We start from the raw sequence: 13,898 nt of genomic DNA, 5'->3' as shown, positions 1-13,898 counted from the left end.
AGTTGTGTAGCCCCTATACCATCTAGGTTTTTATAAGTACGGTGTATTCTATTTGCATAAAGAAATCACTTAATGACACATACCTTAGAACATAACCCTATCATTAAGCAACAGGTGACTCTGTGTGTGTGTGTGTGTGTGTGTGTGTGTAGAGGAGAGAAAGAGACCATTAACATATGAGTGTGTTGGGGCTGCTGAGAGGGTTTCGTTTACAAGTGACCTTGAGTGTATTTCATCTCTGGAATGCATGGTCCCTGTGCTCAAGCTACACAATCTGATTAGTGAAGTATTACTAATACACTAGAAAAATATACATAGTAATTACCAAATGACTGACACAATTTTATAGGGGGTTCAGAGAAACATCTGTGAATGGGTAATAATGAAAAAAGAAAAGTTTTTCTCTTTGTTTTAGTCTGACCCTTTTAACAGTCTCTATTCATAATGTGAGGAAATTGCTACAAAAACTGAAATATTGTAGATACTGTTCATTTGCATATGGAAATACTTGTATGCTGTGTGTTGTTCTTTCATGGGACAAACTCTACCCCTCCTCTCTCCACACACATATACACAAGCTATAAGTAGACTAGCTTTCGCCATAGGAGTTGCTGGCTTTTTTAGTGAGAGTCAAGAGCTGGCTTGGTAAAGTCTTAAAGAATGGAGAAGAGGAGGAAGGAGAGAAGGGAAGAAAGAGGGAGTAAGTGTAACAGTAGAGGGAGAGAGTTAATACACTTGGATGCTGCTTACAAACCAAAAATTAGTCTCCTAATACTAATTTATGATTGTAAGAAAGTATATAAATATCTGACATATAGAAAATAGACAAGTGTTAATTTAAAAAGTATTAATTGCTACAAACTAAATTAATATTTTAAGAATTCATTAAAAATTAGAATATTAGAAGAAAAATATTAACTTTCCCTACTGTGATTAGCTACTAGTTCAGTTTAACTGTCTTCAGCTAATTCTATATTATTGTTTTAATAGAAACCATATACATTCTTATGTGTATATGAGATTTGGACAATTGGCGTCAAGATCAAGTTAAATATAACTTTGTAACAATATTATGTTTTTTTGATTCAGCATGTAAGTATATGCCTCCTTTTATCCAAGGGTACATGTCTTTAAATAGAAACTGTGCTTGAAGAAAGCTGTAGAAGAATTTAATATTTAAATAAATGCTTTTGTAGGATGAAAAGAATTTACAATGAATATAAAGCTCCTGCTTGACTGTAAATCTAAATTTTAATAATTTGTATTGCTTAAAGTAAGATGTAATTTAAAGTAGTGATTTTTTTGATGTCTTTTATCAGTAATTACTGTTTGAATTTTTATAGGAATCCATGGGAAAGAGCTATGATGGGAGAGCTTATGTCATCACTGGCATGTGGAACCCCAATGCACCAGTATTTCTGGCACTTAATGAGGAAACCCCAAAAGGTGACTTTTCTTAAAAGATCCCTTATTGTTTGCTTTACATTTTATATTATGAACAATGTTGTTTGTCATGTTTTAAAAAAAATTTGGAACTCAAAGTGGACATATTCTTTCATTGAGAATTTGAGGTTCATTTTTATTCTTTATGCTTCTATGGGGGAAATCTCCACTATTTAAAAAAATCCTCCCCAAAAGATATGTGAATTATTATTATTGTTATTATTTTAAGAGACAGGGTCTCACTCTGTTGCCCAGGGTAGAGTATAGGGGCATTATAGCTCACTGTAACCTCAAACTCTCATACTCAAGCAATCTTCCCACCTCAGCCTTCTGAGTAGCTATTAAATAGAACTACAGGTGTGTGCTGCCATGCATGGCTAATTTTTAAATTTTATTTTTGTAGCGATGGGGTCATGCTTTGTTGCCCAGGCTTGTCTTGAACCTTTGGCCTCAACTGATCTTCTTGCCTTCCAAAGCACTGGGATTACAGATGTGAGCCACTGAACCTGGCCTGAATTAATTTTATTAGATTATAGAGAAAGCATTTGGGCTTTGTTTTTCATATACCACTATAGAGTTATTTCATTTGTGGAGACTAGTGATGGAGAAATATTAAAGAAAATGATGAAAAGGAAATATTTTAGAATTTTGAATATTTTTAAATTATTAACTATTTTTGCATTATAGTTTACTTATAGTTTTTCATTTATTAATTATTGGCTCCAGTCTTTTGGCCTTCGGGATGCTTGTAATATATATTAAATATTTCAGTTGTAGCAAATAGTTTTTTCTTAGTTTTTTAACTTTTCATATTATTTATCATGTCTAGTATTGAACAGAATGTATAAATGTTGAATAGTCACATTTTTCGTTGTTCCATTGTGTTTTTTCATTCCTACTTCATCCAGATAGCTGTTAATTGCCTGTTTTTTGCCCCTTCATCATCTACTTTTAAACTAAATTTGAAGTTTTACCTGCCGAGTTATATGCCTACCCTAAATGCTTTACTGTCATTAAACCATTAATTCATATTTAGAATATAATGGATCAGTTTGTTTTATCATTAATTTTATATTATTTAGTTTATACCCACAGTAGACTTTTGGTTACTGACAGGAAGCATTCGTGAATACTGATATGAAAATATAATATGTTAATGAAGGGCATTAAAATGATAATTATTCTTTCATTTCCTTAAAGAGAGTATTCACCATTTATATAAGTCACATACATTGATCACATATTAAGCTGTCTAAAAATAAAGGCTAAACAGAAAAAAAGATTATATAAAATTTAACTTTTCATTTATTAGCAGTAAATAATTTTTAGACCCACAATTTGTTATTTCTGGAGACAGGCTTGCAAATACCTGTAACTTCTTTCTTATACTTGTTCAGAAGGAAGCCACAAAAATGATAAAAATAAGCCAGTTGACAGTTTTGAAGAACAAAATATAAGAATTTTGCATATCAAGTTATAAAAATAGTTTTTATGTTTTTAATGTAACACCTAGTTTAGTTTTATTTTGCAATAAAATATATATTTGGTCCACAAAAGAAAATTTATTTATAATTTATTCTATTAAAATAAACTATATAATAGTATATTATAATATTCTGATTCAAAGTATACATTTTAAATTTAAAATTATCTCATATGCCACACAAAAATGTTGCCCTGATTTTTAAAATTTCTAAATTATGTCCTTGAAATTACACATTACTCAGAGAATTTGTGATCAAATAAAGTTTGATTTTTATGGAAGAAGTTTAGACCCTGAGAGATGAAAAGTCTTGGATCTTTCCACTGCACTAAGATCCAGTTGAATGTTATATTCTGTCTTGTGTTATTACTCCTTACTCCTTTCTCTAAGGTCCTCCAGGTCAAGTATAATGTCTAACAAATTTTAGTTTCTCTTGAATTGGCAGGTATATTTAGTAAGACTGTATTTAGTAAGAATGTAATAAAATTGTTATTGAATTTGAGAAGTAGTTGATGAATCTGAATGTTATATAATATTTAAAAACACTATTGAGGGTTTCTTCTAGTGGTGGCCTTGGTTATTTGGACTTTCCTTTAACAGAGAACTAAAAATTGTAAAGAAAATAAATTTTAAAAAATATTTAAAAAGGAATGAGGAAATTACAAAATGGTATGGAATGACCAGGCCATAGATTCAAAAACCTCAATGAGGCCAGGCGTGGTGGCTCACGCTTGTAATCCCAGCACTTTGGGAGGCTGATGGGGGTGGATCACCAGAGGTCAGGAGTTTGAGACCAGCTTGGCCAACATGGTGAAACCCTGTATGTAGTAAAAATATTTTAAAAATCAGCTGGGTGTTGTGGCGGGCACCTGTAATCCCAGCTACTTGGGAGGCTGAGGCAGGAGAATTGCTTGAGCCCTGGAGGCGGAGGTTGCAGTGAGCCAAGATCGCTCCATTGTACTCCAGCCTGGGTGAGACTCTGTCTCAAAACAACAAACACTTAGGATTATTAGTTCCTAAGAAACATGCTTGGAATACTTGCATGCTTATTTAATCAAAATGTGAATAGAACAGTTAAAAATAAACATAGAAGGTATTACAATTGTAAAGAACTTTAATTCTTTCATAAGTGAGGAAACTTTGTTTAAAGTAGTCAAGGAATAATAAAGCTAGCATAAAACCCAGAAAATTTCTACTACAGATAAGCAAGTATACATGACTGTGGCAGTGGATATGGTAGTCACAGAGGTGGTGGAGCCTGTTCGCTTTCTCCTGGAGACAGTAGTCCGTGTGTACCCTGCAAATGAGCGATTTTGGTATTTCAGCAGAAAGACTTTCACAGAGACTTTCTTCATGAGATTGAAACAGGTAGGACCTTTTTGTTCTCTTCATATATAGTAACAAACATTTTTCTTTCCACACTTCTTTTTTAATGCCAAGATAATTCCTGAAGTTGCAAAACAATACAATTCCTCAAAGAAATCAAATGATATTTGAAGTCAACCAATAGAGTGTTTGAAAAAGTCACATCTAGGTAATATTAGCTAAAAAAACCCAGCGAGTTTAATAATTACATACTTTTTCCCTAGAAACCTGTAATGTATGAACCTTCTTAACAGAAATATTGACTCTGCATATAAAACAACGTTTCTGCCTTTTATAAACAATTACTTAAAACCAAAAAGGCAGTGCACAGAAATATCATATGCTTATAAAATTTTAATGAAAATGTTTCTAAGAAATACCTAATTTCTATAGTTATTTCTGCCTGTAATATTAGATAGACAATATTATATGAACATCTTGTTTGACTCATCAGTGAGGTTATAAAATTATTTTAATATTAAATGAACAAAATTATGGTTTCTATGATATCCTCAAATTAGGCAGTATTAGTAGATAAAATATGTAACTTTTGTATTATAGCAAAGGAAGCAGATAATAATGAAAAATGAATGCTAATTGTGTGAGTTTTTAAAAAATCAGGATAAAAATGCTCTATTAGAATAATGAACATCTTTTATATGCTGTTTTTGTTAGTACTTTCATTCTCCCAAGTTTTAAAATGCTTGCTGCTTCATATACTATAATATGTGGACTGCTGTGTGATAAAAGCAGGCACCAGCACAGGAAACAAATATAGAAGCCTCTTACCCATTTTCATATTAAAAAAACTGCCATGGCTCATCTCGGCTTTATATACTATGTACTTGGAAATTATTGTGGTTTTAAAAAAATCTTTCATAAAATTATTATGGCTGTTATTTGACTCAGTTTGTATTACTGTGTGAACTCCTTTTATAGCATATTCTAATGAAGGTTATGTGAGCAATATTCAAACTTCAGTCTCCTGAGTATCTTTTAATATTTTATTATGAAACTTTTTTCCTGTCTTCCTTCCTCCCCATCCTTCTTTTTTAAAAAAATAGCTTAGTTATGACTATCCAATAATTCTTCATTTTGAGCCATAGAATTATTCATAGTTGCATAATCGTGAATAAAGGAGCTGGAGCTGTATAGAAAGTTGTCATTCTTCTAATGATGATAAATTATAATGTAAATTATACCTCCTAGAGATCTGAGAAAATGTTAGGTTTTTCCCAGTTCTAGTACTTTTGACTGTCTGTCTGCCTGGAGAGAGAGAGAGAGAGAGAGAGAGAGAGAGAGAAAGAGAGAGATTAAAGTAATTGTTAAAATTCATGTAAGTAATTATTGCAAGACCGGAGACTATAACTCTTTACCTTAAGCCAGAATATGCTGCTGTAAGGCCAGACTAGCTTCTTTCTACAACTCCAAAAGGTGGGTTGGTTTGGGGTGGTTGATGGTAATCTGGAGATGTTGGTCTACACTATACAACATTGGTAGAAAGAATGAATTAGGTGATTACCTAATGCAATTCAAAGTAACCTTTGAAAATCTGGGTCCAGGCCATTACTACTTTAAAGAAATAAAGAGAGAATGCATTGATTTCAGTTCTAAGTGATTTAGACACCTAGAACTTTTTCTTTCATTCTGAGAGTGTTGAACTTATTGAATGAAACCAGAACTTGTCCTGTACCCAGACAGGATTAGACCAGACTCCTGGGGGCAACACCAAAGTACATGAGATGCCCTGTTCCCAAACTATTCTTTCTTGGCAACTTTCTTCTCTCAAATATAGCAGAACTTTATGTGTGGGCAGTGGGGATGTATGAAAGTCTGCTTTGTTCCTGTTTAGTGTCCACTCACGGCCAAATGGCATTTCATTTCATTCATTGTCCATTTACTGGGAGCAAGGAGAGCACTTAACAAGAGGATGGAAACTAGAGTCTGGGAAAGTAAACTAGAGGCTAGGAAAGTAAACTAGAGAAAGTCCTTTTGTGTCCGGAATTGGTTCCTTCCAGTGGGTTCTTGGTCTTGCTGACTTCAAGAATGAAGCCGCGGACCCTTGTGGTGAGTGTTACAGTTCTTAAAGATGGTGTGTCCAGAGTTTGTTCCTTCAGATGTACAGATGTGTCTGGAGTTTCTTCCTTCCGGTGGGTTAATGGTCTCACTGACTTCAAGAGTGAAGCCGCAGACCTTTGCAGTGAGTGTTACAGCTCTTAAAGGTGGCGTGTCTGGAGTTGTTTGATCCTCCCGGTGGTTCGTGATCTTGCTGGCTTCAGGAGTGAAGCTGCAGACCTTCGCGGTGAGTGTTACAGCTCATAAAGGTAGTGCGGACCCAAAGAGTGAGCAACAGCAAGATTTACTGTGAAGAGCAAAAGAACAAAGCTTCCACAGAGTGGAAGAGGACCCGAGCCGGTTGCTGCTGCTGGCTTAGGTGGCCAGCTTTTATTCCTTTATTTGGCCCAGCCTGCGCCCTGCTGATTGGTCCATTTTACAGAGCACTGATTGGTCCATTTTACAGAGCGCTGATTGGTCCATTTTACAGAGTGCTGATTGGCCTGTTTTTACAGAGTGCTGTTTGGTGTGTTTACAAACCATTAGCTAGACACAGAGCACTGACTGGTGCGTTTTTACAGAGTGCTGATTGGTGTGTTTACAAACCTTTAGCTAGACAGAGTGCTGATTGGTGCGTTTACGCTCCTTTAGCTGGACAGAAAAGTTCTCCAAGTCCCACCCGACCCAGAAGCCCAGCCGGATTCACCTCTCACCTTGACCTGAGTCTAAGGGGAGTAGACATTAATTAGGTGTAAGTGGGAAACACCAAGTATAAATGCCCAGAGAACTAGAAAGACTGGGAAGCACAGTAGTTGATGATGAAAGGCAAGTAGGCCCCTGGCCATGTGAAACTTTGGAGTCCACGTTCAGAGTTCTTTTCTAAATCAACTTTATTGAGGTAGTTAGCATACAGTAATATGCACCCATTTAATAGTACATTTTGATGAGTTTTGACAAATTTATACACATGAATAATTACCACCAAAATTAAGATCCCTCACTCTTAAAAGTTCTATAGTGTCCATGCCAGCTAATCTTTCCCACCTTCAGCCTCAGGCAATGACTGATGTGCTGTCATTACAGTAACTGGAATCATATGCTTCTTTTATGTAAAAGCTTTCTTCATGTGACAATGCCTTTGAGATCCATCCATGTTGTATGTCAGTTGTTAATCTTTTTATTGTTGAATGTTATTCCTTTGTATAGCTGTACCATAATTTATTAGATCATATGTTGGCAATTTGAGTTGTTTCCATTTTTGGTTCGTGTGGTTAAAGCTGCTGTGTCTTTCTGTGGACATAGATTTTCATTTCTTTTGGGTTGATACCAAGAAATGGAATTGCTGTGTGGTATCGTAAGTAGAAACTGCCAAACTGTTTTCTACAGTGCTTGACCACTTTATTTTCCCTCCAGCAGTATATGTGTGTCCCAGTTTCTCCTCATCCTTGCCAGCACTTAGTATCGTCAGTCTTTTAAATTGTAGCTATTCTTAGGGGTGTGTAGATGTATCTCATTGCAATGTCAATTTACATTTCACATTGAGTAATGATTTTGAGCATTTTTTTCTTATGGTTATTAATCATTCATATATCTTCTTTATAAAATGTCTATCTAAAATTTTTGTCCACTTTTTGTTTGTCTTACTGAGTTGCAAGAGTTGTTTATATTTTCTGAATATATTTTCTTTTGTCAGATACACATATTTCAAATAGTTTCTTCCTGACAGTGGCTTGCCTTTTTATTTTCATAATGTCTCTTGAAGAACTGAAGTTTTACATTTCGATGAAGTCATTTTAATATTTTATTTTATTGTTTTTGCTTTTTTTATGTCCTATCTAAGGAAATTTTGCCTACCTCAAGGTTGTGAAGATGTTCTTTATGTTTTCCTGTAAAGACTTTATAGTTTCAGGCCTATTACCTATTTTCTCTTAATTTGTATGTATGGCATGAAGGCTTGAGGTCATCTTCCCACACCTCTCTCATATGGGTATACAGTTGTTCCAGCATCATTTGTTGAAAAGACTCTTTTATCTATAGAATTAGTTTGTCTAAAATTAATTGACTGTAGATGTATAAGTCTGTTTCTGGGACACTATTTCTCTTCCATTGAACTCTATGTGAGTACCACACAGTCTTGCTCATTATACCTTTATATTATGTATTAAAGTCTGTGTTGTAAGCTTCCCAACCTTTCTCATTCTTAGTTTTATTTGTTGCGAGTTCTTTGCATTTCCATCTGAATTTTAGGATCAGTTTGTAGAAAAATGCATGCCCAGGCTGGATGCAGTGGCTCACACTGGTAGTCCCAGCACTTTGGTAGGTTGAGGCAGGAGGATCACTTGAGGCCAGGAGTTTGAGACCAGCCTAGGCAACATAGCAAGACTCAGTTTGTAAAAAAAAGTAAAATAAAATTACCCAAGCGTGGTGGTGCGCACCTGTGGTCCCAGCTTCTCAGGAGGCTGAGGTGGGAGGATTGTTTGAGCCCAGGAGGTTGAGGCTTCAGTGAGCCGTGATCATGCCACTTGCACTCCAGCCTGGGCCGCAGAGTGACACCCCATCTCTAAAAAATAATAATAAAAAAAAGAAAAATGCATTCCCAGATTTTGACTGAGAATGCCTGAATATGTAAATGATTTTGGGAAGAGTTGCTGGTTTTTTTTTTTTTTTTTTTTTTTTTTTGAGATGGAGTCTCAACTTGTTGCCCAGGCTGGAGTGCAGTGGCACCATCCCAGCTCACTGCAACCTCTGCCTCCCAGGTTCCAGTGATTCTCCTGCCTCAGCCTCCCGAGTAGCTGGGACTACAGGTACCCACCACCATGCCTGTCTAATTTTTGTATTTTTAGTAGAGACGAGGTTTTGGCATGTTGGCCAAGCTGGTCTTGAATTCCTGACCTCAAGTGATCCACCCTCCTCGGCCTCCCAAAGTGTTGGGATTACAGGCGTGAGCCACTGCACCTGTCCTCTAGGAGTTGCTGTCTTAAGAGTGAGTCTTCAATAAACATGGCCTATCTCATGGAGTATCACTTCATTTATTTAGCTCTTCTTTAATTTATCTCAGCAGTTATGTCACTTTTAGTATACAGGTTTTACACATACTTTAATTTATCTCTACCTAGTTCATGAATTTTTCATCTCAGGGTATAATTGACAAAACGGAATAGACTTAAGGTGTACAATGTGATGATTTGATACATGTATATTGTGAAATGATTACCAAAATCAAGTTAGTTAACACATCTGTCACCTCACGTAAGTTACCTTTTTGTGTGTGTGTAGAACACTTAAGATCTACTACTGTCTTAGCAAATTTCAAGTACACAATACAATATTGTTAACTATAGTCACCATGGAACATATTCATCTTATAACTGAAAGTTTTTACCCTTTGATCAGCATCTCACTTTTTCCCCCAAACCCCATCTCCTGGCAACCACCATTCTACTCTGTTTCTATGAGTTTAACTTTTTTAGACTAGTTAAAAATGAGATCATACAGTATTTGTCTTTCTTGTCTAGCTTTTTTTACTTAGCATAATGCTCTCCACCTTTACCCATGTTACTGCAAATGGCAGAATTTTCTTCTTCTTTATGGCTGAGTCATATTCCATTATGTGCAAGTATGTGTGTATATATTCATTCATTCATTCATTGACAGACATGTTTCCATGTCTAGTGAATAATGTTGCAATGAACATGGAGTGCAGATATGTCAAGATACTGATTTTGTTTCCTTCAGATATATACCCAGCAGTGTGATAGCTAGATCATGTGGTAGCTCTATTTTTAATTTTTTGAGGACTCTTTGTACTGTTTTTCATACTGGCTATACCAGTTTACATTCCTACCATCAGTGTGCAAGGGTTCTGTTCTCACCAACATTTGTTATTTCTTGTCTTTTTTTTTTTTTTTTTTTTTTTGTGATGGGGTCTCATTATGTTGCCCAGGCTGGTCTCCAGCTTTTTTTTTTTCCCCAAGATTGCTATGGATATTCGGGTTCTATATGAATTTTAGGATTGTGAAAAATGCCATTGGGATTTCGATAGGGATCACATTGAATCTATAGATTTCTTTGGATAGTATGGACATTTCAACAATATTTTTCCAATCCATGAACATGAGATGACTTTCCATCTATTTGTGTCATTTTCAGTTTCCTTCATCAATGTCTTACAGTTTTGTTTTTTGTTGTTTTGTGATGGAGTGTTGCTCTTGTTGCCCAGGCTGGAGTGCAGTGGTATGATCTTGGCTCACTGCAACCTCTGCCTCCCGGGTTCAAGCTATTCTCCTGCTTCAGCCTCCTGAGTAGCTGGGATTACAGGTGCTTGCCACCATGCCCGGCTAATTTTTGTACTTTTAGTAGAGATGGGGTTTTGCCATGTTGGCCAGGCTGGTCTCGAACTCCTGACTTCAGGTGATCTGCCTACCTTGGCCTCCCAAAGTGCTAGGATTACCGGCATGAGCCACCGTGCCCGGCCAATGTCTTACAGTTTTTAGTGTATGGATCTTTCACTGCCTTGGTTAAATTTATTTGTAAGGGATTTTTTTGTTTGGTATGCTACTGTAAATGGGATTTTTTTTACATTTATTTTTCAGATAGTTTGTTGATTTCGTATAGAAATACAAGCAAATTTTGAATGTTAAGTTTGTACCCTGTAACTTTACTGAATTTGTTCTGTTTTTTTTTTTTGGTGGAGTCATCAGAATTTTCTATGTAATAAGATCATGCCATCTACAAACAATTTAACTTTTTCATTTCCAATTTGGATGCCTTGTCTTGCCCAGTTGCTCCTGCTAGGACTTTGAGTACTATGTTGAATAGATGTGGTGAGAGTGGGCACCCTTGTTACTATTCACCTTTGAGAATGATGTTAGCTGTGGGCTTGTCATATATGGTCTTTCTTATTTTTTGGGGTACATTCCTTCTATACCCAATTTATTGGGCATTTTTATCATGAAAGGATGTTGAATTTTGTCTTTTTCTGAATCTATTGAGAAGATCATATGATTTTTATGTTTTATTAATGTGGTGTATCACATTTATTGATTTGTGTACGGTGAATCATCTTGCACCCCAGGGATGAATACCATTTGATCGTGTATATGATCTTTTTACTCTGCTGTTGATTTCAGCTTGCTAGTGTTTTGTCGAGAACTTTTGCATCTGTGTTTATTTGGATTACTGGCCTATAGTTTTCTTGTGATGTCTTCGTCTGGCTTTGGTATCAGGGTAATGCTGGCCCCATGAAATGAGTTTGCAAGTATTTCCTCCTCCTCAGTTTTTTTTTGGAGGAATTTGTGAAGGATTGGCATTAAATGTTTGGTGGAATTCAGTAGTGAAACCATCAGGTCCTGGGCTTTGCTTTGCTGGGAGACTTTTTATTGCTGATTCAGTCTTCTTATTCTTTATTGGTCTGTTCAGATTTTCTGTTTCTTCATTATTTTATCTTGGTAGGTCATATGTTTCCAGGAATTTATTTATTATTCTAGGTTATCCATTTTGTTGCCATATAGTTGTTCATAATAGTCTCTTATGATCTGTTGTATTTCTGTGGTATCAGTTATAATGCCTCTTCTTTCATTTGTAATTTTATTTATTTGAGTCCTCTCTCTTTTTTTCTTGGCTAATCTAGTTAAAGTTTTGTTTATCTTTCCAAAAAACCAGCTTTTAGTTTTGTCCATCTTTTCTGTTGTTTTACTCTTCTCTATTTCATTTATTTCTGCTCCAGTCTTTACTATTTTTTCCATATGCTAATTTGGGTCCAGTTTTTTTTTCCCCTAGTTTGCTGAGATGTAAAGTTAAGTTGTTTGAGGTCTTTTTTTTCCCCATAATTTAGACATTAATCAATATAAACTTTCCCACTTAGAACTTCTTTTGCTTTATCCCATAAGTTTTGGTATGTTGTATTTCCATTTTGTTTTGTCTTAGATGTATTTTAAATTTCCTTTTGACCCATTGATTGCTCAGGAATGTGTTCTTTAGTTTCTATATATCTGAATTTTCCATTTTTCCCTCTGTTTTTATTTCTAGTTTTATACCATTGTGGTCAGAAAAGATACATGATATGATTTTAATTTTCTTGAATTTAAGACTTTTTTTGTGTGTCTTAACATATTTATTCTAAAGAATGTTCTGTGTGTGTGTGTGACAAGAATGTGTATTTTGCTGCTGTTGGATAGGATGTTCTTTGTATGTCTGTTAGGTCCATTTTTTCTATAGTGTTGTTCAAATCTGTTGATTCCTTATGATTTTCTGCCTGCATAATCTATCTACTGTCAAGAGTGGCATAATAAAGTCCCCTTTATTATTATATTGTCATTTATTTCTCCTTGCAGTTCTCTTAATACTTGTTTTATAATGAGGTACCCTGATGTTAGATGTATTACTATTTACAATAGTTAAATCTTCTTGATGAATTGACCCCTCTGTCATTATATAATGATCTTCTTTGTCTCTTCTGACAGTTTTTGACTTAAAGTCTACTTTGTCTGATATAAATATAGCCACTCTGTTCTCTTTTGGTTACCATTTGCATGGAATATCTTTTTCCATCCCTTCATTTTCAGCCTGTGTGTTCTCAAAGCTAAAGTGAGTCTCTTGTAGGTAGCATATTCTTGGATCTTAATTTTGTATCCATTCAGTCACTCTTTTTCTTTTTGTTTTTGTTTTGAGAAGGAGTCTTACTTTGTTGCCCAGATTGGAGTACGCTGGTGACTTGATCTTGGCTCATTGCAACCACCATCTCCTGGGTTCAAGTGATTCTCCAACCTCAGCCCCCCGAGTAGCTGGGATTACAGGTGCACACCACCACACTTAGCTGATTTTTGCTTTTTTATTACAGACAGGGTTTCACTGTGTTGGCCAGACTGGTCTTGAACTCTTGAGCTCAAGTAATCTGCCCGCCTCAGCCTCTCAAAGTGCTGAGATTACGGGTGTGAGCCATAGCACCCAGCCTACTCTATATCTTTTGATTGAATAATCCTTTTACATTTAATTATTGGTAGGTAAGGACTTATTATTGTCATTTTATTAATTTTTAAAATGACTTGTAGTCCTTTGTTCCTTTCTCTTTTGCTGTCTTTCTTTATAATTTGGTGACTTTTTGTGATGGCAGGCTTTTATTTCTTTCTATTAATCTTTTGTGTATCTACTGCAGGATTTTGCTTTGTAATTACCATGAGGCTTACATAAAATATAATTATTACATGTTATTTTAAGCCAGTAACAACTCAACTGTGTTTGCATACAAAAATTCTACACTTTTACTCCCCCATCTCTCATATTTTAGGTTATTGATATTACAGCTTTTAATATTGTGTGCCCATTAAAATTATTTTAGCTATAATTATTTTTAATATGTTTGTTTTTAACTTTTATACTAGAGTTGAAAGTGATATACATACCACCACAAGAATATTAGAGAATTCTGATTTTGACTATCTATTTGCTTTTACCAATGAGTTTTATACATTTATATGTTTTTACATTGTTAATTAGTATCCTTTCATTTCAACTTGAAGAACTTTGGCATTTCTTATAAGGCAGATGTTTGTGA

At 35.1% G+C, this 13,898-nt stretch overlaps 1 protein-coding gene across 35 annotated transcripts in view; it reads left to right on the top strand.

The window, feature by feature from the left end:
- RABGAP1L (RAB GTPase activating protein 1 like) overlaps positions 1 to 13,898 on the top strand; it is an 831,104-nt gene that overhangs the window by 108,733 nt on the left and 708,473 nt on the right. For all 35 annotated transcript variants that reach the window (XR_010157113.1, XR_010157108.1, XR_010157115.1 and 32 more), the window contains 2 exons: positions 1,344 to 1,446; positions 4,128 to 4,294. Coding sequence is in view for 29 of the 35 variants with exons in the window: in XM_054673497.1 (XP_054529472.1) it covers positions 1,344 to 1,446; positions 4,128 to 4,294 (270 nt within the window). In the remaining 6 variants the exon portion in view is untranslated. The remainder of the gene's footprint in view (positions 1 to 1,343; positions 1,447 to 4,127; positions 4,295 to 13,898) is intronic.

Source organism: Pan troglodytes, chromosome 1 (assembly GCF_028858775.2).
Source record: "Pan troglodytes isolate AG18354 chromosome 1, NHGRI_mPanTro3-v2.0_pri, whole genome shotgun sequence".
Taxonomy (NCBI): domain Eukaryota; kingdom Metazoa; phylum Chordata; class Mammalia; order Primates; family Hominidae; genus Pan; species Pan troglodytes.
The sequence above is the reverse complement of the archived record's forward strand: the minus strand, read 5'-3'. Positions and strand labels throughout refer to the sequence as shown.